This window comes from Bufo bufo, chromosome 2 (genome assembly GCF_905171765.1).
Source record: "Bufo bufo chromosome 2, aBufBuf1.1, whole genome shotgun sequence".
Taxonomy (NCBI): Eukaryota; Metazoa; Chordata; class Amphibia; order Anura; family Bufonidae; genus Bufo; species Bufo bufo.
The window spans coordinates 350,581,950-350,608,095 of record NC_053390.1 but is presented as its reverse complement, the minus strand read 5'-3'; the positions used below and the strand labels follow the sequence as shown (position 1 = coordinate 350,608,095).

Below are 26,146 nucleotides of genomic sequence, written 5' to 3'. Positions count from 1 at the left end.
AGATCTCAGCTGGTCCCCATTATAGTTAATCAGGCCAGACGGAATTCCGCCACCGCCCAGCAGTGATGGATCCAGCAGGATGTTCCCGGCCGGAAATAATTGACCAGAAGCAGTATTTACACACCACTCATACCTTGTAGATTGTAAGCCCTCACGGGCAGGGCCCTCTCTCCTTCTGTACCAGTCTGTAACTCGTCTTGTTCATGCTCGTTGCAATAGTCTGTATTATGTATGTGTACCTCTTATCAAATGTACAGCGCCATGGAATAATTGGCGCTTTAATAATAAATAATAATAATTGATGGGGGTCTGACAACAAGCACCCTGCGAATCAGCTGTCTGAACAAACCTCTGGTGAGTGCCAACCAAGCACAGCACCATGCTTTTCATAGTGATTATGCTTGGTATCACAGCTCATCCCTACTGAGCTGTGCCTACGCCGCAGCCTCTTCAAACTGCTGATCAGCGGGGGTGCCTGAGGATAAGCCTTCAGTATCAGAATCCCGGTGACCCTTTTAAACATCCCAGGAGGGAGAAAGGGAATGGGTAAAAAACTCGGATGCACTGAAGCCTTAAAGGTTTTTTTTCTGATTTCAGAAATAAAAGTTTATATAGCATATAATGAAAAGTTACACCATTTTCGAATACCCTTTTTACATCACTTCCTTGCACTTCTCTGCTTGTTCAGATTGAATAGAGTCATTCATTATTTACTGAAAACCTTTCTTTATAGTGAGATGCCACCACCTCTGAGAGATTCACTGTATTGGTATAAGCAAGAACATTTCTTCTATTAGTTTTAAGGATATTAAAAGTATGGCCTAAAAACAGTTATAGAGAAATTGCTAAACAGAGGCCAAACCGTATATTATTTACACTTGGGATGGAGAACAGTTTGCCTACTCTTAGAAGATCCTGTAAGCACATTTTGTTACTTGTTAATAGAGTAACTGTCTATTACTCAATTAAACATATTTAGCATTTTGCACTATTTCTAGGATTCTATAATCTCTGTCATATTTAGTCTAAAATACTTTCACACTTGCGTTGTTTGATTCCGGCAGGCAGTTCCGTTGCCAGAACTGCCTGCCTGATCAGGCAAACTGTATGCAAACGCATGTCATTTTTTTCTGACTGATCAGGCATTTTTCAAAGTTATCAGGATCCCGATCAGTCTGAAAAATACCTGATCAGTCAGAGAAATGCATTGCAATACCGGATCTGTTTTTCCGGTGTCATCCGGCAAAATGCATCCAGTATTTTTTTTCCCCACATTTTTAAAGGTCTGCGCATGTGCAGACTGGAATACCGTATCCGTCAATGCAGCAATTTGAATGCCGGATCCGGCACTAATACATACCTATGGGAAAAAAATGCCGGATCCGGCATTCAGGCAACTGTTCAGTTTTTTGGCAGGAGATAAAACCGCAGCATGCTGTGGTTTTATCTCCGTCCTGAAAAGTCAAAAAGACTGAACTGAAGACATCCTGATGCATCCTGAACGGATTACTCTCCATTCAGAATACATTAGGATAAAACTGATCAGTTCTTTTCCGGTATTGAGCCCCTAGGACGGAACTCTATGCCGGAAAAGAAAAACGCTAGTGTGAAAAGTACCCTTAAAGTGTACATGTACTTTTCAACTATTTTCATATGTCATAGTGACATATTAAAGGTTTTGATCGGTGGAGGCCTCAGTGCTGAGGCCCCCACTGCTTGTTAAAACAAGGAGATAGAAGGTCTCACATAGAACGTTGACTCTCCTGGTTGATGAAGATGGACTGAAGATGGCCTCATAGACTTTCTATTGATATTTATCCCCTGTGCCTCTGGAGGATGGAGGATGCACAAATTAAGCTCATCCTTTGGCAGTCCATGTGCCTAGAAGGGAATCTTTTCCAGCTCATACTGTAAATGATGATAAATCTCCTGGGGATTGTGACCACACCCATACCACACCAAATTTTTTTGAAAATGCCAAAGGCGACCTATGCTTTTTGCGCAATTTTTCTTTTTTGGTGTAAATGGCATTTACAAGTCAGAGACCCATGGTTTGCAGTTCTTTAAATCATATTTTCTGGTGTAGGGGGCCTTATCAATTTCATCCTAAGTGAGTGCTTTTATCTCACGTAGAAAATCAAAAGTTTTTTTAAAAACTACAGCTAAACTTTAAAGGGTTTGTTCCAGGAGTACAATATTGATGCCCTATTCTCAGGAAAGGTCATAAATATCTGAATATTGGGGGTCCGACACCTAGGACCCCCACTCAACAACTGTTTGAAGAGGCCACGCATTCTGGTGAGTGCTGCAGCCTCTACCTAGGCCAGTGCCATCACATTCTTTGGTCATATAGCCGATTCAAGTGAATGAGCCTGGGCTGTAATACCAAGCACAGCCATTATACAATATACGGCACTGTGCTAGGTATGCTCTGAGGAGACCATAGTACTCACCGGAGTGCTGCAGCCTCTAGAAACATCTGATTGGTGGCAATGTAAGTAGTCGGACCCCCACCAATCAGATATAGATGAACTATCCTGAGAATAGGTCATAAATATTCTACTCCTGGAAAACCATTTAAATTGCCCCAGTTTTAACAGTGTTTTGACGTGTCATAGAAAATCTGGGATCGTTACTGTTCACTAGTAGAAATACCACTTGTGAACACAGTGCCTAGCACGTCAGTGGCTTGTCTCCTTCTCCCCTATTGAGTTATCATGGATGTTATTTTTATGGGGAGGTCAAAACGAGCACTGCCACAACTTTAGGCTTTTAGATCCAGAGGCAATGGTGCCAAAGAATTGTCAGCATTGTTATGCTGTCTAAAGGTGCCCATACACCTTCAATAGCTGTCAGCTGAACATACATTATTTCTGACTCCCCCCTACACATGCATGCTTGGGTTTGGCCACGCATGCATGTGTTCTCAAAGGGTAGAAGGCATAAGCCTTTGCCAGGATGTGGCCTATCTCATTTGAGATCAAAATCAGTCAGCACACCCCCATTGAAACCGGTCGGTTCAGCTGATACTGTTATGTTTATGGACGATGCTTATTTGCTGAGATCCCGCAAATAGCTAGGGATTCTATTCACACTTGCAGACAACCTGCCCAATTCAGCGTGCAGGCAGTAGCAGTGTTCAGTTCCCCGATCTATAGTGCACACATGTAGTGCCCATTGCTTTAAAAACATCCTGCATTCTATGTTTCTTTGTATTTGTTTCATGACAGTCAGGGGCGGATTGGGAACCTAAAGTGACCCTGGAAAAATTACTTAAAAGTGGACCCATGTTGTAGGAGGGTCTAAATTGACAGGAGGCAGGGCAACAAAAGTAGGGGGGTCAGGAATACTATAACGCAAAATACCATATACCACAGTGCCATTCAATGTACTGCCCCAAAAGCTGTCCCTCTGAGTTGGCAATCAATAGCGGTCATGTTATGTCCTCCTCCAGTTGACTCTGATTAAGATATGGAGCAGGGGGCTTAGGAGGTACAATGTGGGACATAGTTGAATTCAGGAGGGCTTGTCGCTGGCTGGGTACATGAGTACCTGATTCTCAAAGTGTCAATTACCACTGAGAGCTTATAGGGTACTTAGCCAGCGGCAGTGATGGGATCTTGGGCAGCCACCTAGGCATCGGCCCACCGGTAAATTTCCCTGTAAGGTCTATGGCCAATCCGCCCCTAATGACAGTTGTTCTTCACAGAAATGAGGCTTGATACCGTATAAAACACTCTACTCATAATGTACGCTGGTTTATAGCTAGCTGCTATGTGCTGTCCCCTTTAAGAAACCACAACAGTTGTGCTACAAAGGGTGTATAATTTGGCATGGAATTTACAATACCACTGGGAGCAGTGTACAACAGGTGCTGTCATACAAGTCATATCTTTATCAGTGTATTGTATCTGCTGGCCTACTATAGACTTTGTGTGGTTATGACTGGACTAATCCAAGACATAGTGATAGCAAGCAGATAGAAGCTCACATTACACACAGTAGCTTTTTATTACATGGAATGATATGGGTGGGTGTTATCATGTTATCTAGAATTCTCCACTAACCAAATATCAAAGGCTATGAGCCATCATAAGAATGTGAAAAATGTTTCATTGCCTCTGTACGATGATAGTGGCTAGGACAGCTGCGCCCAAAAAGTTTTAGGAATTGTTTTTACACTAACTGATCTGTAGCCGCGGTCACGGTGGAGAGATACAAACAATGTACAATACTTGCTCCTTTCACTGGTTAGATGAGCACATTTCACATGAATGCACGAAAATGTAGTACATGGCTCCAGAGTAGTAGCCCCTCTTACTGAGTGTCTCTCCTCTGTGGCTATTAGAGCTTTAGAGCAGATGACCCCCATATGTGATAATATGGTATTCGAAAGGGGGTTGATGAGTAAGGGTACTTTCACACTAGCATTTTTTCTTTTCCGGCATAGAGTTCCGTCAAAAGGGCTCTATACCGGAAAAAAACTGATCAGGTATATCCTCAGTTCAGTCATTTTGATGTCTTAAGTTCAGTCATTTTGACTGATCAGGCAAAAGAGAAAACCGTAGCATCTCCGGCGAAAAAAACAGAAGATTTTTTCCCATAGGAATGTATTAGTGCCGGATCCGCCATTCAAAATACCGGAATACCGGATCTGTCCTGCGCAGACCGAAAAAAAGGTGAAAATGTTTTTGACTGATCAGGCATTTGTAAGACTGATCAGGATCCTGATCAGCCTTACTAATGCCATCAGTTGACATACGTTTTGCCGGATCGGGCAAGCAGTTCCGGTGACGGAACTGCTTGCCGGATCACTCTGCCGCAAGTGTGAAAGTAGCCTAACAGTAATACACTGTAGTCATGTTCCATCATGAAACCAAAATCTCCGTAGAGAAAAACACTTATTTTAAGGGGGTAGGGGTGCATACTTTCAACAGCAACCACCAAACGATTGTAATAGATTGGCAATAAAAATATGGTCCTCAAATTCGTTGTGGGATCAGACTACACAGTGTTTATTTGTAGTCTGTAACTATGGAGACTTATAGCTGTGCATGGAAGCTGTAAACACTCAATAGTAGGATACAGGGGCGTAGCTATAGGGGGTGCAGAGGTAGCAGTCGCTACCGGCCCCAGGAGCCTGAGGGGGCCCAAAGACACTTGTGCCACATAAGACACTGGCATTATAGAAAGTGAATACTGGTAAATTTACACCTCTGGCTGGAGGGAAGGGGTAAGGTTAAGAATTTGGCATGAGGGGGTGCCCTTTCAATGTTTGCCTCAGGCAGCAGGAAGGCTATGTGCTCCTCGGCCCCTTGCCAACAAGCACTGAGGGACGGGGGCCCAAGCTGAACTCTTGCACCAGGGCCCATGAGCTTTTAGCTACGCCCCTGGTAGGATAGTTGTTCTCAAGACCATTTGTAAAGTGGCTTCATTTGTTATGTTAGATGAACTGAAGAATTCATTTTTTTAAGGACGCACAGTATACTAATCAAATTTATGATGAACCATGGCAAGGTATGGAATTAGGTCTGCTTTCATGTTTTGTAGGATGACACAGCCTACAAAGTATAGACCATTTCCTACATTATTTCATAAGTCTGGAATTCATGGAAATGATGCATCAACCACCAGATGAATATAATTCAGTTTTTTTAAGAACAGAATAATCCTGAAATTTCAGTTTGTCTTTTTCTTTAAACCTTTTTTGGCAGAGGTTGAAAGTTTGTCTCCATCCACCCATCCTGATAATATTGCTCATAATCTAACATAAGCAGGTTTGTTTGAAGGTTGACAAATCTGAAGTGATAGTTAACCACTCACTGAAGTAAATACAGATGGAAAAGTTGACATAAACCCTTTGCTAAGGACATATAAAAATATACATACTGTATGTTTCTATATTGTGCTTTCTGTGACAATTTGATGTTTTTTTGTGTGATGCTGTAGAATCTGTAACATAGTACTGCTTGTTTGAGAACTTGCTTGTTGCATATAATGTCTGTAAATATGTTGGTGCTATATAAGTGAGTATAATAATATTAATAATATAAAGGAAACTTGTCCCGTTTAACTCACAGACCTATCTGTGGGCAGCTAAATAGAACCGACTGATGGACTACTAAACTCAATATGAGATTTTTATATTGATATCCTCAGGATAGACCATTAATATGTGATTGGTGGGGGTCCAATCCCCACCGATCAGCTGTTTGTAGAGGTGGTGCATTGTTGAGCATTTCCTAGGCCTGTGACATCATGTTCATAGGACATTGTCTAGAATAGATCAAGGGTGCACAACCTTTTCTGGTTGGGGGCCACATTGTCAGACTGAAGGAATCCCAAGGGCCAAAAATTTAAGTTAAAGGGGTATTACCAACTGAAATACTGTATTTATGGCATATTGTACATACAGTTTATACTGTAAATGTCTGGTTACATGAAACAATACGTGAAAAATGCATGTGAGCATAGACATACATGTCTGTCACCAGATGGTTGGGGGACACAAAGATACTGAGGGCCGCTTTTGGCCCCCGGGACGCAGGTTGTGCACTCCTACTCTAGACGGAGCTCAGCCTCCAAGTAAATGGGGCTGATCTGCAATATCCAGCATAGCTGCTATCCAATACACGGTGTATCCAATACCGTGCTGGGAGTCGGACCCCCTTCGATTGCATATTGATGGTCTTTCTTGAGTTATAGGCAATCAACATGAAAAACTCGGAAAACCCCTTTAAATAAATTAAATATATTATGCTGACTTTATTCCCAAAAATCTAAATATCAATCATCTCAGCTCCTCTTGCTGTATAAGATGCTGCCCACAGTACAATGTGTTACATAGAATGTGTCGGCAGATAAGAACCATTTGGCCCATCTAGTCTGCCCAATAGAGAAAGGCTTCATTCAAAATGTGGCTTTTTTCTCAAGGTTCTCAGCTTTGCAGAAGGTATAACTATATTCCTATCCATACTTGCTTTGCTCTTTCTGCACAATCTCTAGTCTATAGCCTAAACACAAGTGGTAAAAATGAACTGGAAGCTGTCTGTTTTCTAGTGGCACAGCCTTTGGCAGCACTGTCATTCACATCATTAAACCCTACACTTCTATTTGCACACAGTCATTTCCAGGCTGCTCAACCATCGCAAATACTGTTTTTCCTTTTCATTGGCAGGTTTTGCTGAAGGAGCCTCTGTCTCGGATGGATCCTGCGCTTTCGAGAATAGCACATGTGCCTACACATCTGCTTATGCTTTTCTTCCATGGATTGTAAATACAGAAGGTAATGTAACCCCGGCCTCCTTACTTTTATCTTTCTCATCATTTCTTTTTGTTGAAGGGGCTGTCTCACAGAAAAACCCTGTGACCTTATTTCCTATAAGGACATATAGACGCCATAAAGGGGGCTCCTCTGCCTCTATGAACCAGAATGTTCTCATGGACCGAGCTGAATGATGAAGCTGGCCCATTATTGGTTTGCCAAATGAATTTTGTCACCATAGAACCATATTGTGATTTATGTCCACTACCCAGTCCCATACCACTAAGGGGGTCTTGATATTGCAGAAATTTAAAACCAGACTTCAGCATGCAAAGCCATGTGCAAAATCTGAGCAAGACGCCACTTGGAGTCAGTTCAGGTCTGTATTAGATTATTGTGCCACTTTGTGGTGTCATCTTCCTCCGTGTGCTTCTGTAATAATCAGATCCATTCGATGCAGTGGCACAGGACAGCTTTGTAATGAAGCTATGCAGAAGCAAGGGACTAGGCAACAATATATGCACATTGGTAAAGAATTGGTTATGGGTCAGAAAACAAAAGTCGTTGTAAGTGGTACATACTGAAAATGGGCTAAGGTCAGCAGTGGGGTACCACGAGGATCTGTGTTAGGTCCAATCTCTTCATTAATGACCTTGTGGATGGGATTGAGAGTAAAGTGTCAGTGTTTGGCAATGGCACAAAACTTTGCAGGATACTTAAAGCGCAACTTTCTTTACATGTCAAGAAAAGGTGGTTTAGATGTCAATACTGGAAAGGGTTCTTTACAGTTAGAGTAGTAAGACTATGAAAAGTCCTACCCCAAAAGGTGGTAATGGCAGATATTATGTCAGCATTTATAAAAAGGTTAGATACTTTTCCAATAGCAAACGGCACTGAGGGTTATTAATTAATCTAACAATGAATGTCGTATAATTGGTCTAGAAAGGGTTGAACTTGATGAACCTTTGTCTTTTTTCAACAGCAGTGTGCATGGCCCTTAATAATAAACTAAGTAAAAAGAAAACATGATATAGAGTATATGTAAATAAGAATATATACAATAGCTGTGTATCTATACAAAATATAGTGGGGGAGGTGTATTAATATTGTCCTAATGTTAGACGGGATAAAGCTAGAAAGGCAAAAAATGATGGCTGAATTTATTGCTGTGGCTCACCTTGTGTGTTATATTTGGGGCACCTTGCTAGACATAAACACTTTTTTCTTGCTTACACCACCTCTTGGCTGACTTACATTCCACCAGTATTTTGTGTGAACATAATGGGCAAGCCTTACAACGTCTCTCAGCCACGTTTCCTGGGAAGCACACTTCCAAAACTGTATAGTCAATCATAAGGTCTCTTAAACACTTCTCGGCGCAACTTGGGCCACAATCCTGTCGCATTATTTTAAAATAAAAATGCATTTCCATCATCTGTGCAATACTTGAAGTTAAGGCGTTTTTAGATGCGCCGATAGAGCAGGCAATTATCAGGAAGGGACCGTTCCTTCCTGATTACTGCCTGCTCATCATTGAAGGTAAGAGCTGCATTTACACGCAGCAATCTACTCCACTATATGGGGATTAGTCATGGCTACTGCAATCTCTTGTCCTCATATAGATTCATTTCTGGGCAGCAGATCACTGTTCACACAGCACAATCTGCTGCCCAGAAAGAATTATTTAATGTGCTGCATGAAAGATCATTTAATCCAATGAACGAGCATTTTGCACATTTACATAGGCCTATTATCTAGAACGGGTATTCGTAGTAGTGTTTGTTGCCTATAATCTGCCCAACAATTGTGCGGTGTAAATTCGTCTTTACTCAGTTCTTATTAGATAATTGTATTCAGGCTTGCTAGAATGAAGCAACAATCTGCTTACATAATCCCCTCCTTATGGTCTTGATTCACCAACTGTTCATGAAGTAGGGGATTCCCATGTACTCATTTGTTCCCAATATCATTGACGTTTCTGTTGCCAATTTTAAAGTAAAATGAGTAGGATCACACATCCACACATGAATCATTTGTATCCTTGAAAAAGGGTCTAGAGTCTTTTTTTTTCTTAAACACTTCATCACTGGCTGGGGAATTTTTACCCCTTACTGACCAGATACTATTAATATTATATACATTTTCATAACCTATCCCTGTGATTTTTGCCTTTTTGTGTACATATAGAATGCTATTTCTATAGGGTTTCATAAAAGTTACCATTATTTTCAAATTGTTAAAATTAAACGGGTTGCGCAGTTCTACACTATTGATGACCTATCCTCAGGGCAGGTCATCAGTATCAGATCATCAGAGGTACGACAGGTCATCAATATAGCTGCGCTGCACAACCCCTTTAACCCCTTCCCGACACATGACGAAATAGTACGTCATGGCGGCAGGTGACGTCATGGTGATCGGGCGGGGGGTGATCACTGCAGGGGCCCGGCAGTTCCTGCTAGCCGGGCCCCTGCTGTATATGCCGGCATCGCTATCAAAGCCTATGCCAGCGCATTAACCCCTTCTATGCCGCAGTCAGAAAGTATTTGCGGCAGATGAGGGAGCCCATCGGGTCTCCATGCTGCTGTGTCCGGGACCCAATGGGTGAAAAGGCAGCCAGATGCCTTGCAGAGGCTGCCCAATGCCTTGCAAGGCACCGGGACCTGCCTTCTATGGAGGCCGAGGAGATCCAGCCCCAGGCTGGGTCTCCTAGGCAAACTGTTAGTGTATTACTCAGTGTAATACACTAACAGGCAATGCATTACAATATAGATGTATTGTAATGCATTGCAGAGGGGATCAGACCCCCAAAAGTTGAAGTCCCAGAGTAGGACAGAAATAGAGTTAATAAAAAAGGCAAAAAAAAGTGTTTTTAATAAAAATAAATAAAGTTTCAAATAAAAAAATAAAAAAACACACACATATTACACATATTAGGTATCGCCGCATCCGTAATGACCGGCTCTATAAATATATCACATGACTAACCCCGTCTGATAAACACAGTAAAAAAATAAAAAAAATAAAGCATTTTTGTCACCTTACATCACAAAAAGTGCAACACCAAGCGATCAAAAAGCCGTATGCCCCCCAAAACGGCACCAATAAAACCATCACCTCACCCCGCAAAAAATGAGATCCTACATAAGACAATCGCCCAAAAAATAAAAAAATTATAGCTCTCAGAATATGCAGACATTAAAACATCATTTTTTTTTGTTTAAAAAATGCTATTATTGTGTTAAAGTGAAATAAATTTCAAAAAGTAGACATATTAGGTATCGCCACGTCCGTAACAACCATCTGTATAAAAGTATCACAAATAAAAACACCAAGGAATCAAAAAGGCATATGCCCCCCAAAATAGTACCAATCAAACTGTCACCTAATCCCGCAAAATATGAAACCCTACCTAAGAAAATTGGCCACAAAATATAAAAAAGCTATGGCTCTCAGACTATGGAGACACTAAAACATTATTTTTTTGGTTCAAAAAATGCTATTATTGTGTAAAACTTAAATAAATAAAAAAAAGTATACATATTAGGTATTGCCGCATCCTTAACAACCTGCTCTATAAAAAAAATCTCATGACCTAACCCCTCAGGTAAACGCTGTAAAAATGATTAAATAAAAACTGTGCCAAAACAACCAATTTATTGGTCCCCTTGCCCCATAAAGTGTAATAATGAATGATCAAAAAATCACGTGTACCCAAAAATGGTACCAATAAAAACGGCAACCCTTCCTGCAAAAGTAAAACTGAAACAAACAAAGAAATTAGACATAGAAACATAGAAACATAGAATGTGTCGGCAGATAAGAACCATTCGGCCCATCTAGTCTGCCCAATATACTGAATACTATGGATAGCCCCCGGCCCTATCTTATATGAAGGATGGCCTTATGCCTATCCCATGCATGCTTAAACCCCTTCACTGTATTTGCAGCTACCACTTCTGCAGGAAGGCTATTCCATGCATCCACTACTCTCTCAGTAAAGTAATACTTCCTTATATTACTGTTAAACCTTTGCCCCTCTAATTTAAAACTGTGTCCTCTTGTGGTAGTTTTTCTTCTTTTAAATATGCTCTCTTCCTTTACCGAGTTGATTCCCTTTATGTATTTAAAAGTTTCTATCATATCCCCTCTGTCTCTTCTTTCTTCCAAGCTATACATATTAAGGTCCTTTAACCTTTCCTGGTAAGTTTTATCCTGCAATCCATGTACTAGTTTAGTAGCTCTTCTCTGAACTCTCTCTAGAGTATCTATATCCTTCTGGAGATATGGCCTCCAGTACTGCGCACAATACTCCAAGTGAGGTCTCACCAGTGTTCTGTACAGCGGCATAAGCACTTCACTCTTTCTACTGCTTATACCTCTCCCTATACATCCAAGCATTCTGCTGGCATTTCGTGCTGCTCTATTACATTGTCTTCCCACCTTTAAGTCTTCTGAAATAATTACTCCTAAATCCCTTTCCTCAGATACTGAGGTCAGGACTGTGTCAAATATTCTATATTCTGCCCTTGGGTTTTTACGCCCCAGGTGCATTATCTTGCACTTATTTGATATCATCGCGTCCGTAACAACCTGCTCTATAAAAACAGCACATGATCTAACCTGTCAGATGAACGTTGTAAAAAACAAAAAATAAAAACGGTGCCAAAACCGTTTAATGAGATGGATCGCCCCTATCCAAGTGTATAGGAACAAGCCGTCCTATTGAAATGAATGGGATGGCTTGTGTGTAATTACACCTGCTCACCGCTGCAGATGCGACGACGAGCAGGTAAACAATGAAGAGGAGACAGCGCTGGCATGGCGCGCGCCTTCTCTTTAAACAGCTGATCGTCTAGGGTGTCGGACCCCCGCCGATCTGAAATATAACTTGGACAACCCCTTTTAACCCTCGATGTGTTAAAGGAAAAAAGGATTAAAATGGAAAATCTGCCAAAAGAATTAAATGTAGAAATTGAATCTCCATTTTCCTTTAATTCTTGTGGAATACCTAAAGGGATCACCCATAATGCCGTGCAGCCAGCCAATCAGCAGCTAGCCAGCCCCTCTGATGTCACCGCCCTATAAAAAGTCTCCTGCTCTCCAGTCTCCTCCATTTTACAGTGAACTTAGTGCAGGGAAAGATGTGATAGGCACTAAGGACAGTGATTAGGAAAGCCTTTATTAACCAAAAATTACTATTGAGCAGTTCAGGGACAGATTATTCATAGTGTAGGGATATAGTCGGGAGGCATTATCCACACAATAGGGAGAGAGCAGGGACAATTGAACAGTGTAAAGACCAATAGAGAAGCTATTCTATTACACCTTACTGCACTAATTGGGGTTAAAAAAGTGTTTAATACTACTGATTTTAGGCTGTTTGCATTATTTGTATACATAAGTAATTCCATTAATCCTTGTTATTTGAGTGAATAACTGATGGAAATAACTGACCAAATAACTGAAGTGAGAACTTGGTCTTGATGGGAGTGGCCAAATCAGAATCAATTCTAGGTAAGGAATCTTCATTCAGTTCTTATAAATAATGTACAGCCAACTGTTCTTGAAAACATAATTCACAAAAAATGCCTAAAGAACAAAAAAATGACATGGCTCCAGATACCTGTGAAAACCTACCAGGACCTTATTGAGTCAATGCCAGCCCATCTAGCTACTATCTGTGCTGCACATGGCCGTTATACTGGATATTAGCTAGTGGTGATAATAATATATCTCGACTGTGTACTTATCTACTCCACCACTGCCACCATCACTTCTGAAGTATAACAGGGAACATGTTGGTTTCTAAAAGAGCATATGGTCACCTCAGGGAATGGAGGAACTCATTTACCTGCTATAGGATAACTGATGATAATCCAAATATAACAGTTATGTAGCATAGGTCCGCACAGATGTACTTTTTGCACATCCTGTTTTTGGGTACAGTAGTAAATTTTGGTTTTAACTAGAATTTCACTTAGAAATTAGACATCATTCTTAGTTTATGAACAAATAGTGTATTCTAGAAAGTGCAACTAATTCTGTGATTCTTAAATCTACAGTTTACCAATTTTTTGATGTAGTATTCAAGAATAATCCGCAAATTACCAGAAATGTTTTTTTTTGCTGAAAATTAGCATAATCCCATCATTCCTATGATCCAGGCAATGGTGTAGCTATAGGGTTTGCAGCAGTCACAGCTGTGCCGGACCCACAAGCTGAGGGCCTGCAGGCTCCCTCATCACACTATTTGATCTCCTTTCTGATTTCCTTTGATGTCTGGCATTCAAAGTATTGTAAATATGAGACACTGGAGTAGAAGAGACAGGGGAAGAAGATTTATGATGCTGGATATCCCCCACTGTCAGCAAGGAGATCATTAACCTTTTAAATCACGTTTTTATGTTTAACATATTTTTTAAGAATTTTTGGTGATGTCATTTTTAATTTTCCATGTCAATATCTATATTCTAACAAAAACCATAAAATCCTGCAGTTTTCGCACTGGCCACTAAAGGTCCCTATACACGGGCCAATTCAGCAGGCGATTGTCACTTCCTTCCCGGCAAGCGCCTGCTCGTCAGTGACATGCATTTACATGCAGTGATCTCCTCCACAGTATGGGGAGGAGCAATCACTAATGCCATTGCTCATCCCCATACAAACTCCTTGTTTGTTGTAATAATAGATGTCACTTCTGGCAGATCACTTTACTGACTGTTACCTGCTGATTCCAATCCGACAAGATATAACTGCCCTTTATTCACTGGATGCTAGTGTTGCATTGATGGGTCACTTAAGAAATCCAGTGATGCTGCTAAAAAGGTATCGGTAACGGTCTGCAGCTGGCAAGCATGAGGAGAAGTTATGCTGGGGGCCTAAGCTGAACTTTTGCACTGAAGCAACGCCCCTGGATCATGAACATGGGACAGTCCTGTGAAAATCGAAACTGTTGACATGTATGTATATAGCAATGGTAGTCAACTCGACATATTATATTGCCTCAAGTGCAACCGCTAACATATTCAAAGAATTCCACATCAAATTCAGAGAGATACACAGCTCCTCAGTTTTTTTTTTCTCTCAGATTGTTTAGTGCACAGGAACATTCCTAGCCAATTATTCAAGGGGTTATAGTCAAAAACGGGGAAGTAGTGGGAGATGCCCTAATATAATAAAAGAATCACTACTTACCAATTAGATCGCCTACTGCTTCAGCGCTGCTGCTTGGGTGCTCCCTGCTGGTCTTTGATTACTGTGCTGTAGAACTGACAACACATGACCCCTGCAACCAACCACTGGGTTCATCACTCTCAATGCCACTTGTGTTAATATGGCATCAGTCCTGCAGCACAGTAAATAAAGAGAATCAGGGAGCACCCAAGCAGCAGCTCAAGTGCGGCAGGAGATCTAATAGGCAGGTAGCTGCACTTACTGTATGTAGCTCCCTTTCCCTGAGACGTAGACCGCACATCAGACGCAGAATGTTGTGGATAAGCACTATGTAACTTCCCTCAGTCACAAGCACAGACTTACTATCATTTGTATAACTGCTAATGAATATTATCTCTATATAACATAGATCAACTTACAAAACATACAGTATTTGGCTCATGGATCACATATAGTTTAAAACAGTGCTTTGGTCTCCAAAGCAGAGATGCTAAACAAGATCTAGTTGTCTTAAAGGGTTTTCCAGTATTAGTTTCCACAGGATAGGCCATTAATGTCCAACTGGGGTTGGGGGGGGGGGGGGGTCCTACATACTGCACCATTGCTGATCAGCTGTTTCACAGTGGGTGTAGTAGCTCCTGGTAGTGAATGGCACAACACTGCAGTAAGCAGATCCATCCTCCACAGAAACGGAAGGACTTCTGGTGCCAGAGGTACTGCATAACAGCTGATCAGCAGGGGTGCAGAAACCCACCAATGGGATTTTGATAGTTTATCCTCAGGATAGGCCATCAGTATTAAAGTAACAGAAACCCCCTTTAACATTCCTATACATTAATACTGCTATCATTCATGTTCTACCCTACTGTAGGTGTCTAAATGTATGGATTAATTGTGGCTGAGTCCGTTTCAGCAGTAAAAAGAAGCAGTTCTTCTTGATTGTGTTCATGACTTACTATGCCTCAAACCTTTTTTACAGTATGTCAGCTGGCTTGCTAATGTCACAAAAAAATGGCCATGCACATTTTGGTCTGTAACAAACTGGATCTGACATGGTGGATATTTTCATTGACCTATACAGTGGTCTACCTGCATTTTGTCATCATAATAAATGGCATTGACATCCATAACAACAATCTAGCCAGATCAGCTGTGAATAATAAGCCAATCTTCACTCTACCGCCCAAAATCAGCCATTTATGGTCAAAGCTGTAGTAATAATGTATTTGATCTTCCTAAAATAGGAAGGCAGATTTCAGAGGAGTTTCCATCTTAATTTCCAGACTGCTTTGTAAATGCGGCATTATATATTGGCATGATAATACAGGGAGTGCAGAATTATTAGGCAAGTTGTATTTTTGAGGATTAATTTTATTATTGAACAACAACCATGTTCTCAATGAACCCAAAAAACTCATTAATATCAAAGCTGAATATTTTTGGAAGTAGTTTTTAGTTTGTTTTTAGTTTTAGCTATTTTAGGGGGATATCTGTGTGTGCAGGTGACTATTACTGTGTATAATTATTAGGCAACTTAACAAAAAACAAATATATACCCATTTCAATTATTTATTTTTACCAGTGAAACCAATATAACATCTCAACATTCACAAATATACATTTCTGACATTCAAAAACAAAACAAAAACAAATAAGTGACCAATATAGCCACCTTTCTTTGCAAGGACACTCAAAAGCCTGCCATCCATGGATTCTGTCAGTGTGTTGATCTATTCACCATCAACATTGCGTGCAGCAGCAACCACAGCCTCCCAGACACTGTTCAGAGAGGTGTACTGTTTTCCCTCCTTGTAAATCTCACATTTGATGATGGACCACAGGTTCTCAATGGGGTTCAGATCAGGTGAACAAGGAGGCCATGTCATTAGATTTTCTTCTTTTATACCCTTTCTTGCCAGCCACGCTGTGGAGTACTTGGACGCGTGTGATGGAGCATTGTCCTGCATGAAAATCATGTTTTTCTTGAAGGATGCAGACTTCTTGCTGTACCACTGCTTGAAGAAGGTGTCTTCCAGAAACTGGCAGTAGGACTGGGAGTTGAGCTTGACTCCATCCTCAACCCGAAAAGGCCCCACAAGCTCATCTTTGATGATACCAACCCAAACCAGTACTCCACCTCCACCTTGCTGGCGTCTGAGTTAGACTGGAGCTCTCTGCCCTTTACCAATCCAGCCACGGGCCCATCCATCTGGCCCATCAAGACTCACTCTCATTTCATCAGTCCATAAAACCTTAGAAAAATCAGTCTTGAGATATTTCTTGGCCCAGTCTTGACGTTTCAGCTTGTGTGTCTTGTTCAGTGGTGGTCGTCTTTCAGCCTTTCTTACCTTGGCCATGTCTCTGAGTATTGTACACCTTGTGCTTTTGGGCACTCCAGTGATGTTGCAGCTCTGAAATATGGCTAAACTGGTGGCAAGTGGCATCTTGGCAGCTGCACGCATGACTTTTCTCAGTTCATGGGCAGTTATTTTGCGCCTTGGTTTTTCCAAACGCTTCTTGCGACCCTGTTGACTATTTTGAATGAAACGCTTGATTGTTCGATGATCACGCTTCAGAAGATTTGCAATTTTTAGAGTGCTGCATCCCTCTGCAAGATATCTCACTATTTTTGACTTTTCTGAGCCTGTCAAGTCCTTCTTTTGACCCATTTTGCCAAAGGAAAGGAAGTTGCCTAATAATTATGCACACCTAATATAGGGTTTTGATGTCATTAGACCACACCCCTTCTCATTACAGAGATGCACATCACCTAATATGCTTAATTGGTAATAGGCTTTCGAGCCTATACAGCTTGGAGTAAGACAACATGCATAAAGAGGATGATGTGGTCAAAATACTCATTTGTCTAATAATTCTGCACGCAGTGTATATGCTGTCAGGAATGTAAAGAGCGTTGAAGTCAAGAATGAGAGATTTCGTAGTAATATGTCTTTTTATATCATTGTTCTAAAGCTAAAGAAATAATTTACCTTTTGTAACAACCTTTCAGTTTAATTCCCAGCTGCTTTTCTTTTGCAGCTTCTTAAATTCCATATTGTTCCATTATCTGAACATGGTTTTGGCCCACACAATGACAGGTTTACAGAGTGAGCTATTTTACTACATAAAACTTTCAGAAATTAAATATTTCTAATTATAAATGAGCTCATCCCTAAACATGTTGTCCAATATCCATTAAAATAACTTTTGGTAAAGTAAAAACAGCTGTCTGCATTCATGCACTTTGTTTTATTGTTCACCTCTCACCATCATAGTTCTCAGCATCACTAATACTAGTACTGCAGATGAGATGCTGGCTTATCTAATATACGAGTCATGACTCAAGGTCTATTTAAAGGGTTGAACATTAACTTATAGGATAGCTGCCTTACATTTGGCAGCATTAGAGGCGGAGCTTGTTAAGAGCTCATTTGCATTAATTTCTTCAAATAATTCTAAAGAAGCATTGCCTGGCATATAAGACTCCTCACGCCATATAAGGTGCTCTCCATGTGGAGATATTGTATTCCCCTAATACTGGTACTGTAATGTTAAGATTTATGAAGTCTCATGCACACAACAGTGTTATGAGCACATACAATATAAAATTGTATGGGGCCATGCCATACCACTGATTGGCTTTCATACCCTTCTCTTTACGGAATATATGGTCGAGGTTGCACTACAAATACAATAGGTACAGTTCTCAGGTCTTTCACAGATTAGGTTTTTCCCAAAGGTTGTATATAGGAGGTAACTGTAGTGATGATCCTCCCTAAGTCTTTTTCTATAGGCACTAGCTGTCTTCCCAAATTGACCAAAGCTGTGAAATCACTCTCAGTATACTTTCTGCAGTGCCCAGGTGCAGGGTGCAGTCCCAGATCGGATGCCCAGTCCGTCTCAGAAGTGTGGAGGGTGCCTGAAGTAATTAACCCTTTGCACATGAGTAAAGTCTATTGCCATATACATGATTTTACCATGCTGTCTCAACACGACCTTTTAATTGTAAAATAGAATATATCCAAATTTCAGTACCACCCACTGTTTAAAAAATAGTGTCTCACAGTGATTAAAATATGCAACCATACATTGATCAACTAAGGCTTCTTTCACATTGCCATTAGTAGCTCTGGCAGGTAGTTCCAGCAGAGAACAGCCTGCCGGACCTATCTTGATCTGTCGTTGCCAGATGTTTCCGGAATGCCCGCTGGCCCCATTATACTACGCAGCATTCTTTTGTCAGGCCGAATCCTGGGATATTTGTCAGGTAGCAGCTGAATCTCTGCCAGACCCCATTATAGTCAATAGGCTCGCCAGGCATTCCGGTAACATTCAGCAATGCTGGATTCAGTGAGCTCTGGAAGGCTGTTCTGCTGGAACTACTAATAAGGGCAGGTTCACATCAGCATTACGAATTCTGTTATTGTTTTCCGTTCTAATATGGTTATCACAGAAAATAACAGGATTTGTAAGATGGAAATCAAAACGGGAACCTTTAGAGGCATTCCGTTTTGATACATCATAATAGTGGTCTATGGGCAAGCAGAACAGATCCGTCTGATTTCCGTTATCCAGAACAGATCCGTTATGCTTGCCCATAGACCTCTATTATGACAGATCAAAACGGAATGCCTCTAAAGGTTCCCGTTTTGAATTCCGTCTTACGAATTCCGTTATTTTCCGTTATAACCATGTAACCACGTAACGCTCATGTGAACCCGCCCTAACAATGTGAAACTAGCCTAACACTGCTATACACTGCCCTTATAAAACCTCTATACTGATTCCAACTACAAGCAGAATTTGTCAGGCTGTGGATGGTAAGGGCGCACATTGCACTCACTACAGTAGCAACATTTTATGATCATCTGGTAGCTCATACCACCTCTCCACAGGTGTATTCTAAATCTGTTTTTTAAGTATTTAGGCTTACTTCAAGTAGGAAATATTAACCTACAATGATGACCTGATTTCTTTGGTCATCCAATTCCATTTCAGATGTCTCCTATCATACAGAATGTTGTTTGTGAATGCAACATGAGCATGCTGTCTTGATTGCATAAGATATTAGAAGAATTGCCTGTTTGGCCGATCTAAACGTTATGTAATTCCTATTTTTTTATTTATTAATTAAATGGAAAATAAAGGATACCAGTGTTAGAGCATGTTATTTATTCCATCGTACTGAATATCTATGAAAGTCTCTAGAGCTATATTTAACCAAATTATTTATTGCATGTGTTGCATTGTGTTTTCCCTTTAGTCTCACACGTGTCTACCAAATGTGGCACAGCTGCTGTGATATCTTTTTAAGCACATGCCCTATAAGAGCTCATACGGAAATCTAGTCCTGATGTTTTGCTCTTGAGTTTGAGTAACTTTTAGTTTATTATTTTACAGGAGCACAGTTAAATGGTATTTAAGTATTTAGGATGATTTTAAGTAGAAAATATAAACTCAATATATCATTTCACTCTGATTTCTTTGGTCATCCAGCTCCATTTGAGATGTCTCCTATCATACAGAATGTTGTCTGTGAATAGAAATATGGGCAGTTGCTGGGGGACGCTTTTAAATTTTTTTTTTTTAAAAGGGGTTTCACAAACAGCCCCCCATGTGCCAGGCCCCTCACAGGTAATATACTTACCCCGCTCTCGGCGCCCGTACTGCCGCTGCTGCTTCTCCCTGTACACGGGTGAAAACAGCCGGTGTCGGGGGGATGCACCAATGACAGGCAGGGATGGGGAAGAGCCTCCCTAGGAACGCGGGTGACGCTAGGGAGGCTCGTCCCCGTCTGCCATTGACTGCTCCCCCGGGCCACCGGATGTTTTCATCTGTATACAGGGAGAAGCAGCATCGGCGGTGCGGGGACCAGGAACGGCGCAGGAAGTGGGGTAAGTATATTACCTGTGAGGGGCCCGGCACATGGGGGGGCTGTTTGTGAAATTGGATAACCCCTTTAATAATTTCCAAAGAACCCCTTTAAGCTTGTATGTGGAGTTATCTTTAAGGATAGGGTTAAATGGCAACAATCTCTGCACCGCAAATAATCCATGGCAACATCACAGGTTGAAAATTGTAGTATTGCAGTCAAATATACTATATATTTCATGTTTTATATGCATGCAATTCATCAATGTCGAGGTGTGCCTACAAAACTCACATATGAAATAATGGACTGGTATGCATCTGAGGCATAGTGTAATATAATAGACTGATGTATGTTATTTTATTATTATTATTATTATTATTACTATTAAACTGGATTGTGTGTTCATTAAGAAATAAAGGGTTTCTCCAGGGCTTTGACTACATTATTTCATATAAACTGTGGAAGGAAGATCATTTCACAACTACTTACCATTCCATAGTGCTGCCAATTCAGCAATCTGGGCTGTGCCCAAATGACCCTCTGACTGGCTGCAGTCTTCTTCTTGATCAGCTGGTGTGACAGAATAGTAAAGTGATCTTCCTTCCACAGTTTGTATGAAAGCTAGAATTTTGTCAAAGTCCCGGAGAACCACTTTAAGTAAAATGCAATTTTTGTGACGTTCACAATGTAGCATACTTTGCTCGCCTAAGGTTTATAGTCATGTGTATGTATTCGAGATGCGTATTACACTTGTGAAAACACTATGTTCATTAGGCTGTATTTGAACGCCCATAGGTTTATTGGCCATGGTTTGTGTCTGAACCACGGGTGATAAATAACACACTGGTAGCTTCAAGAAAATCTCAGACTGCACCTTAGCATAGCATAGACTATTCTGATCCAAGACTCAAATCAAAATAGGACATGCTGTAAGTTTTTTTTTGCATGAACCCACAGTCCACATAAAAATGCGGATGTGTGAATTATCGCATTCATTACAGTAGGATCTGCATGCTGTCTGAGCCTAGTCCATGCACATTCATACAGCATATGGCCGTGTCTGAATGAAGCCTCAGTAATCTGTAAGGTCAGATCTGGGTCAGGTTTCTCTTCTCTTTCTGTATGACGATCTGTTGGTCATCTGCTTGCAGTATGTAAATAACAACACGCACACAAACCTTTCTTATAAAATATATTTTTACATTCTTACCACAGACCACTTCACACATCTGTCAGATGGCTGTAGAGTTACTGAGATACAAAGCCTGTCTGTCCTGCATCCTCTTTTTTACTAAAGTTTATTCCTATTGATTTATCTACATTGAGTCCTGAAGCTCAGCGCACAGTTTCATCTTCAAAGCCATTTCTGGATTCGTTCCCTGGGCATTTTATGAAATATTTTCCTTTGTGTTTTTCAATTCCCATCTTTGTACTTGGCTGTCTTGCCAGAATAAGTGCACTCAGCCTTTGTGACCTTTCCATTGGGATACCTCTGTAAACTCTCTGTAACCTTATTCTTACAGCGTTGGAATTACCTGGATTTCTACATTGATTAGTAATAAAATCTAACTAACCTAATAAAACACATTGTACTGTTTATGTCTTTTGTTGAGCACGTTGAATAGACATACAGAGTACCAAGTGTTAATGACTTTGCCAACAGCTAATTGGCAAAAGATGTTTCAATTAAGGTGATGGCATTGGAAGTATGAGTATCATAGGAACTTTGCCCATTACATAAATCTCACAAAGCCTGGTTACTGACAAATCAGTGCTCCTGAAAAAAAAAAAAAAATAATAATTAGTTATATGAACCATGTCTCAATAAAAGCAACTTTAAAAAGAAGACGTGTTACAGAATACATGAAGAGGAAAAAGGTGACGATAGCATTGCTAAATACCTAGGTATACATTATGATTGTTGCTACTTTACTTACGAGTGGAAGTCCTGTTAAGATCACTCCAAGAGCTTATCTGGCAATTCTGACTGAGGACAGAAAGAATCAAAGACTAACACCAAAATACCTATAGAAGATGGTACAAACTGGAAAAACCTCTGTTTATGTGATGTGTCCACTAATAGAAAAACACTGAACAGAAATGGTGTGGAAGGACACCACAAAGAAGGCCACCACTGCCCAAAAAAGATTGAGGCCTGTGTCAAGATTATCTGACACCACCAGGGTGTTCCACCATGCTTCTGGGAAAAGGTTCTATGTGCAGATAAGACAAAAGACTAACTTTAAAGCACAAATACTCAATATTATTTTTAGAGGTAAAAGAACACTGCACACCACCACCAAAACCTCATCCTAACTGGGAAGCATAGTGGAGGAAGCATCATGATCTGCTTAACTGCTAAAGTGTATCAAAACATTTTACAGGAGAATGCAAGGGCAGCAGTCTATGAACTCAAGCTGGAGAGATATTGGTTGATGCACAAAGACAACTGCAGCGAACCCAGGAGAGTTGAGAGGACGAGAGTAGTTGTACTCAGGGAGGCAGCTCTCACTCCCTGAGCCGTGCAGTGTTTTGAGAGTGCACCCTTTCATCCCTTGGGGCCCATAGTCTGGTTCTGGGGCCCTATGCCTGGTGGTAGTGGAGGTGCCATTGATGTAAATATAATCCATAATCTGCACAGTCTACTCAAATTCGGCCAAAGGGTTCTGTCTTTCTCTCTTGCAGCTTTCTGCACTGTCACACTTTTTCTGTGCAACTATAGGGGTCCCTCTATATAACAGACTAAGTTCTGCTTCTTTCTCAGGCTGCTGACTCTTTCAAAATATGGTGCTACAATTTTCAGCTAATTCAATAAGTGCTTCTGCTGTACCCACTGCGGGGCAGATTATAACAGGAGATCAGGCTATTTCTTAAGTATGGCAGGATATCTGAAACTCCTAGTCTCACCAAATGGCAGTGAAGTCCATAGCCCTAACTATAGGCTTTACCTTTCACTGGCTTGTATTCTTCAGCACTCTACTTTGTAATGGCCACTGTGCTGTCTCTTTAGCACTTATTTTCCAGGGCTATTATCTCCCTGTCATTTGCTGCACTCGCTCAGACAGCTTGTTTCTCTGGCTCCCAGCCACAAACTGACTCAGCAGCCTCCCAGCTAGAGGGGGTAGAACCAGCCACACCAAGATACAGTAACTAAGGGGCTTGCTGACTGATTAACGCCCTACTCTCCATACGCAACCTCCGAGATATACAGTGCATAAAGTACAGTACATAAACCCTTTGAAGTCAGCATCTAGGACACAGCACAATGACCGGAAAGCACACCAGTAAATCAACCAAACAGTGTTTGAAATAGATGATTTGTGTTTTGGAATGGGCAAGTCAGAGTCCTGACCTTAACCCCAGTGAGATCTGGCATGACCTGAAGAGGGCTTATGTACATAAGGCGTCCCAGAAATATTGATTAGGTAAAACACATTGACAGGAAGTAATGGTCCAAAATTCCTCCTCAACGTTGTGCAAAACATATTTGTAGCTTCAGGAAAGTTCGGTGGAAGTGATTGCTTCCATGATCTATAAGTTATTTGATTCAAGGGATCATTTACTTTTTCTGCTTTCACTGTGGCTGCTTACTCAACGCGCTTCTTAAAAGATATAAATGTTACAACTGTTTGTGTGTTCAGTTAGATTGTTTGTCCATAATTGTCACTTAGATAACAATCAGACTACATTTTATTACTGCAGAAATCTTTATTTATTGCAGAAATCCACTTAAGTTTAAAGGGTTCGCTTACTTTTTCCTGCAACTGCATTAGAGTTATTCATTAACAAATACTTATGCATACCTCAAGACTCTTACAGTAACATAATAACATAGTTTATAGGACTGAAAAAAGACATTTGTCCATCCAGTTCAGCCTGTTATCCTGCAAGTTGATCCAGAGGAAGGCAAAAACAAACTGTGAGGTAGAAGCCAATTTTCCTCACTTTAGGGGAAAAAATTCCTTCCCGACTCCAATCAGGCAATCAGAATAACGCCCTGGATCAACAAAGAAGTTAAGGTGAGACAGCACTACTCACTGAGACATCTCAGAGGAGCCATTCGGTGGCTGTGCCTGCAGTGGCCTATCGGACTCCCCAGTACCAGAAAAGAAGAAGAAACTGCGGCACTCCAAGTCTTCAAGAAATTTCTGTGTTTATTTTCACCAAACAAGAGACGTTTCGACTCTATGAGCTTGTAAAAGACCCATAGAGTCCAAACGTCTCTTGTTTGGTGAAAATAAATTTGGTGAAATTTCTTGAAGACTTAGAGTGCCACAGTTTCTTCTTCTTTTCTGGCCATGGATCAACGACCCCTCTCTAGGAGCTATAGCCTGTAATATTATTACACTCCAGAAATACATCCAGGCCCCTCTTGAACTCTTTTAGTGAACTCACCATCACCACCTTCTCAGGCAGAGAGTTCCATAGTCTCACTGCTCTTACCATCTTCTATGTTTGTGTACAAACCTTCTTTCCTCCAGACGCAGAGGATGTCCCCTTGTCACAGTCGCAGTCCTGGGGATAAATAGATGATGGGAGAGATCTCTGTACTGACCCCTGATATATTTATACATAGTAATTAGATCTCCCCTCAGTCGTATTTTTTTCTAAACTGAATAACCCTAATTTTAATAATCTTTCTGGGTACTGTATTCCCCCAATTCCAGTTATTACTTTAGTTGCCCTCCTCTAAACCCTCTCCAGCTCTGCTATGTCTGCATTGTTCACAGGAGCCCAGAACTGTACACAGTACTCCATGTGTGGTCTGACTAGTGATTTGTAAAGTGGCAGTACTATGTTCGCATCACGGGCATCTATGCCCCTTTTGATGCAACCCATTATCTTATTGGCCTTGGCAGCAGCTGCCTGAAACTGATTTCTACAGCTTAGTTTGCGGTTCACCAAAATTCTTAGGTCCTTTCTATGTCAGTGTAATGCCTCTTTCACACTGTCGTGTGCATTCCACATCACGGATGTGGACCCATTCACTTGAATGGATCCGATAAATCTGGAGATGCGGAATGGTGCGGAACGGAACCCTACGGAAGCACTACGGAGTGCTTCCGTGGGGTTTCGTCCCGTACTTCCATTCCACAAAAAGATAGAACATGTCCTATCTTTTTGCGGAACGGCCGGATCGCGGACCCACTCAAGTGAATGGGTCCATGATCCGCTGCGGCTGGCCCACGGACTGTGCTCGTGTTTCGAGGCCTGCATTTTACGGGCCGCAACACGGCCAACGGGGCGCACACGCCGGTGTGAAAACGGCCTTACCCAGTGTTTTACCATTTAGTGTGTACTGGCAAGTGCTGGTGACTTGCATTATTCCTTCCCATGTGCATAACCTTACATTTGTCAGTGTTAAACCTCATCTGCCACTTCTCTGCCCAAGACTCCAATCTATCCAGATCCATCTGCAGCTGTATACTGTCCTCCTTGTGTCCTCCTCTTGTGTACTATAAATGAAACATATATTAGAGTTTGTACAAGAAAAATACAGTGAACTGCATTCAGAAACTTTGGATTGTAGTATTTTTACTATGTACTTAAGGCTACTTTCACACTAGCGTTTTTGCTGGATCCGGAAGGGTTCAGCAAAAACACTTCTGTTACTGATAATACAACCATCTGGATCCGGTTGTATTATCTTTTTGCGGAAGCAAACCGCAGCATGTTGCGGTTTGCTCTCTGGTCTGGGAACGCAACTAAAAGGAACGGAATGCATTTTGGAGCATTCCGTTCTGTTCAGTTCAGTTTTGTCCCCATTGACAATGAATTGGGACAAAACTGAAGCCTTTTTTTCCGGTTTTGAGCCCCTATGACGGAACTCAATA

The 26,146-nt window shown here is 41.1% G+C and overlaps 1 protein-coding gene across 3 annotated transcripts in view; it reads left to right on the top strand.

Moving 5' to 3' along the window:
• Positions 1–26,146, top strand: part of MAMDC2 (MAM domain containing 2) — a 140,864-nt gene that overhangs the window by 3,691 nt on the left and 111,027 nt on the right. For all 3 annotated transcript variants that reach the window (XM_040420314.1, XM_040420315.1, XM_040420316.1), the window contains exon 2: positions 7,178–7,285. In XM_040420314.1, the coding sequence (XP_040276248.1) occupies positions 7,178–7,285 (108 nt within the window). The remainder of the gene's footprint in view (positions 1–7,177; positions 7,286–26,146) is intronic.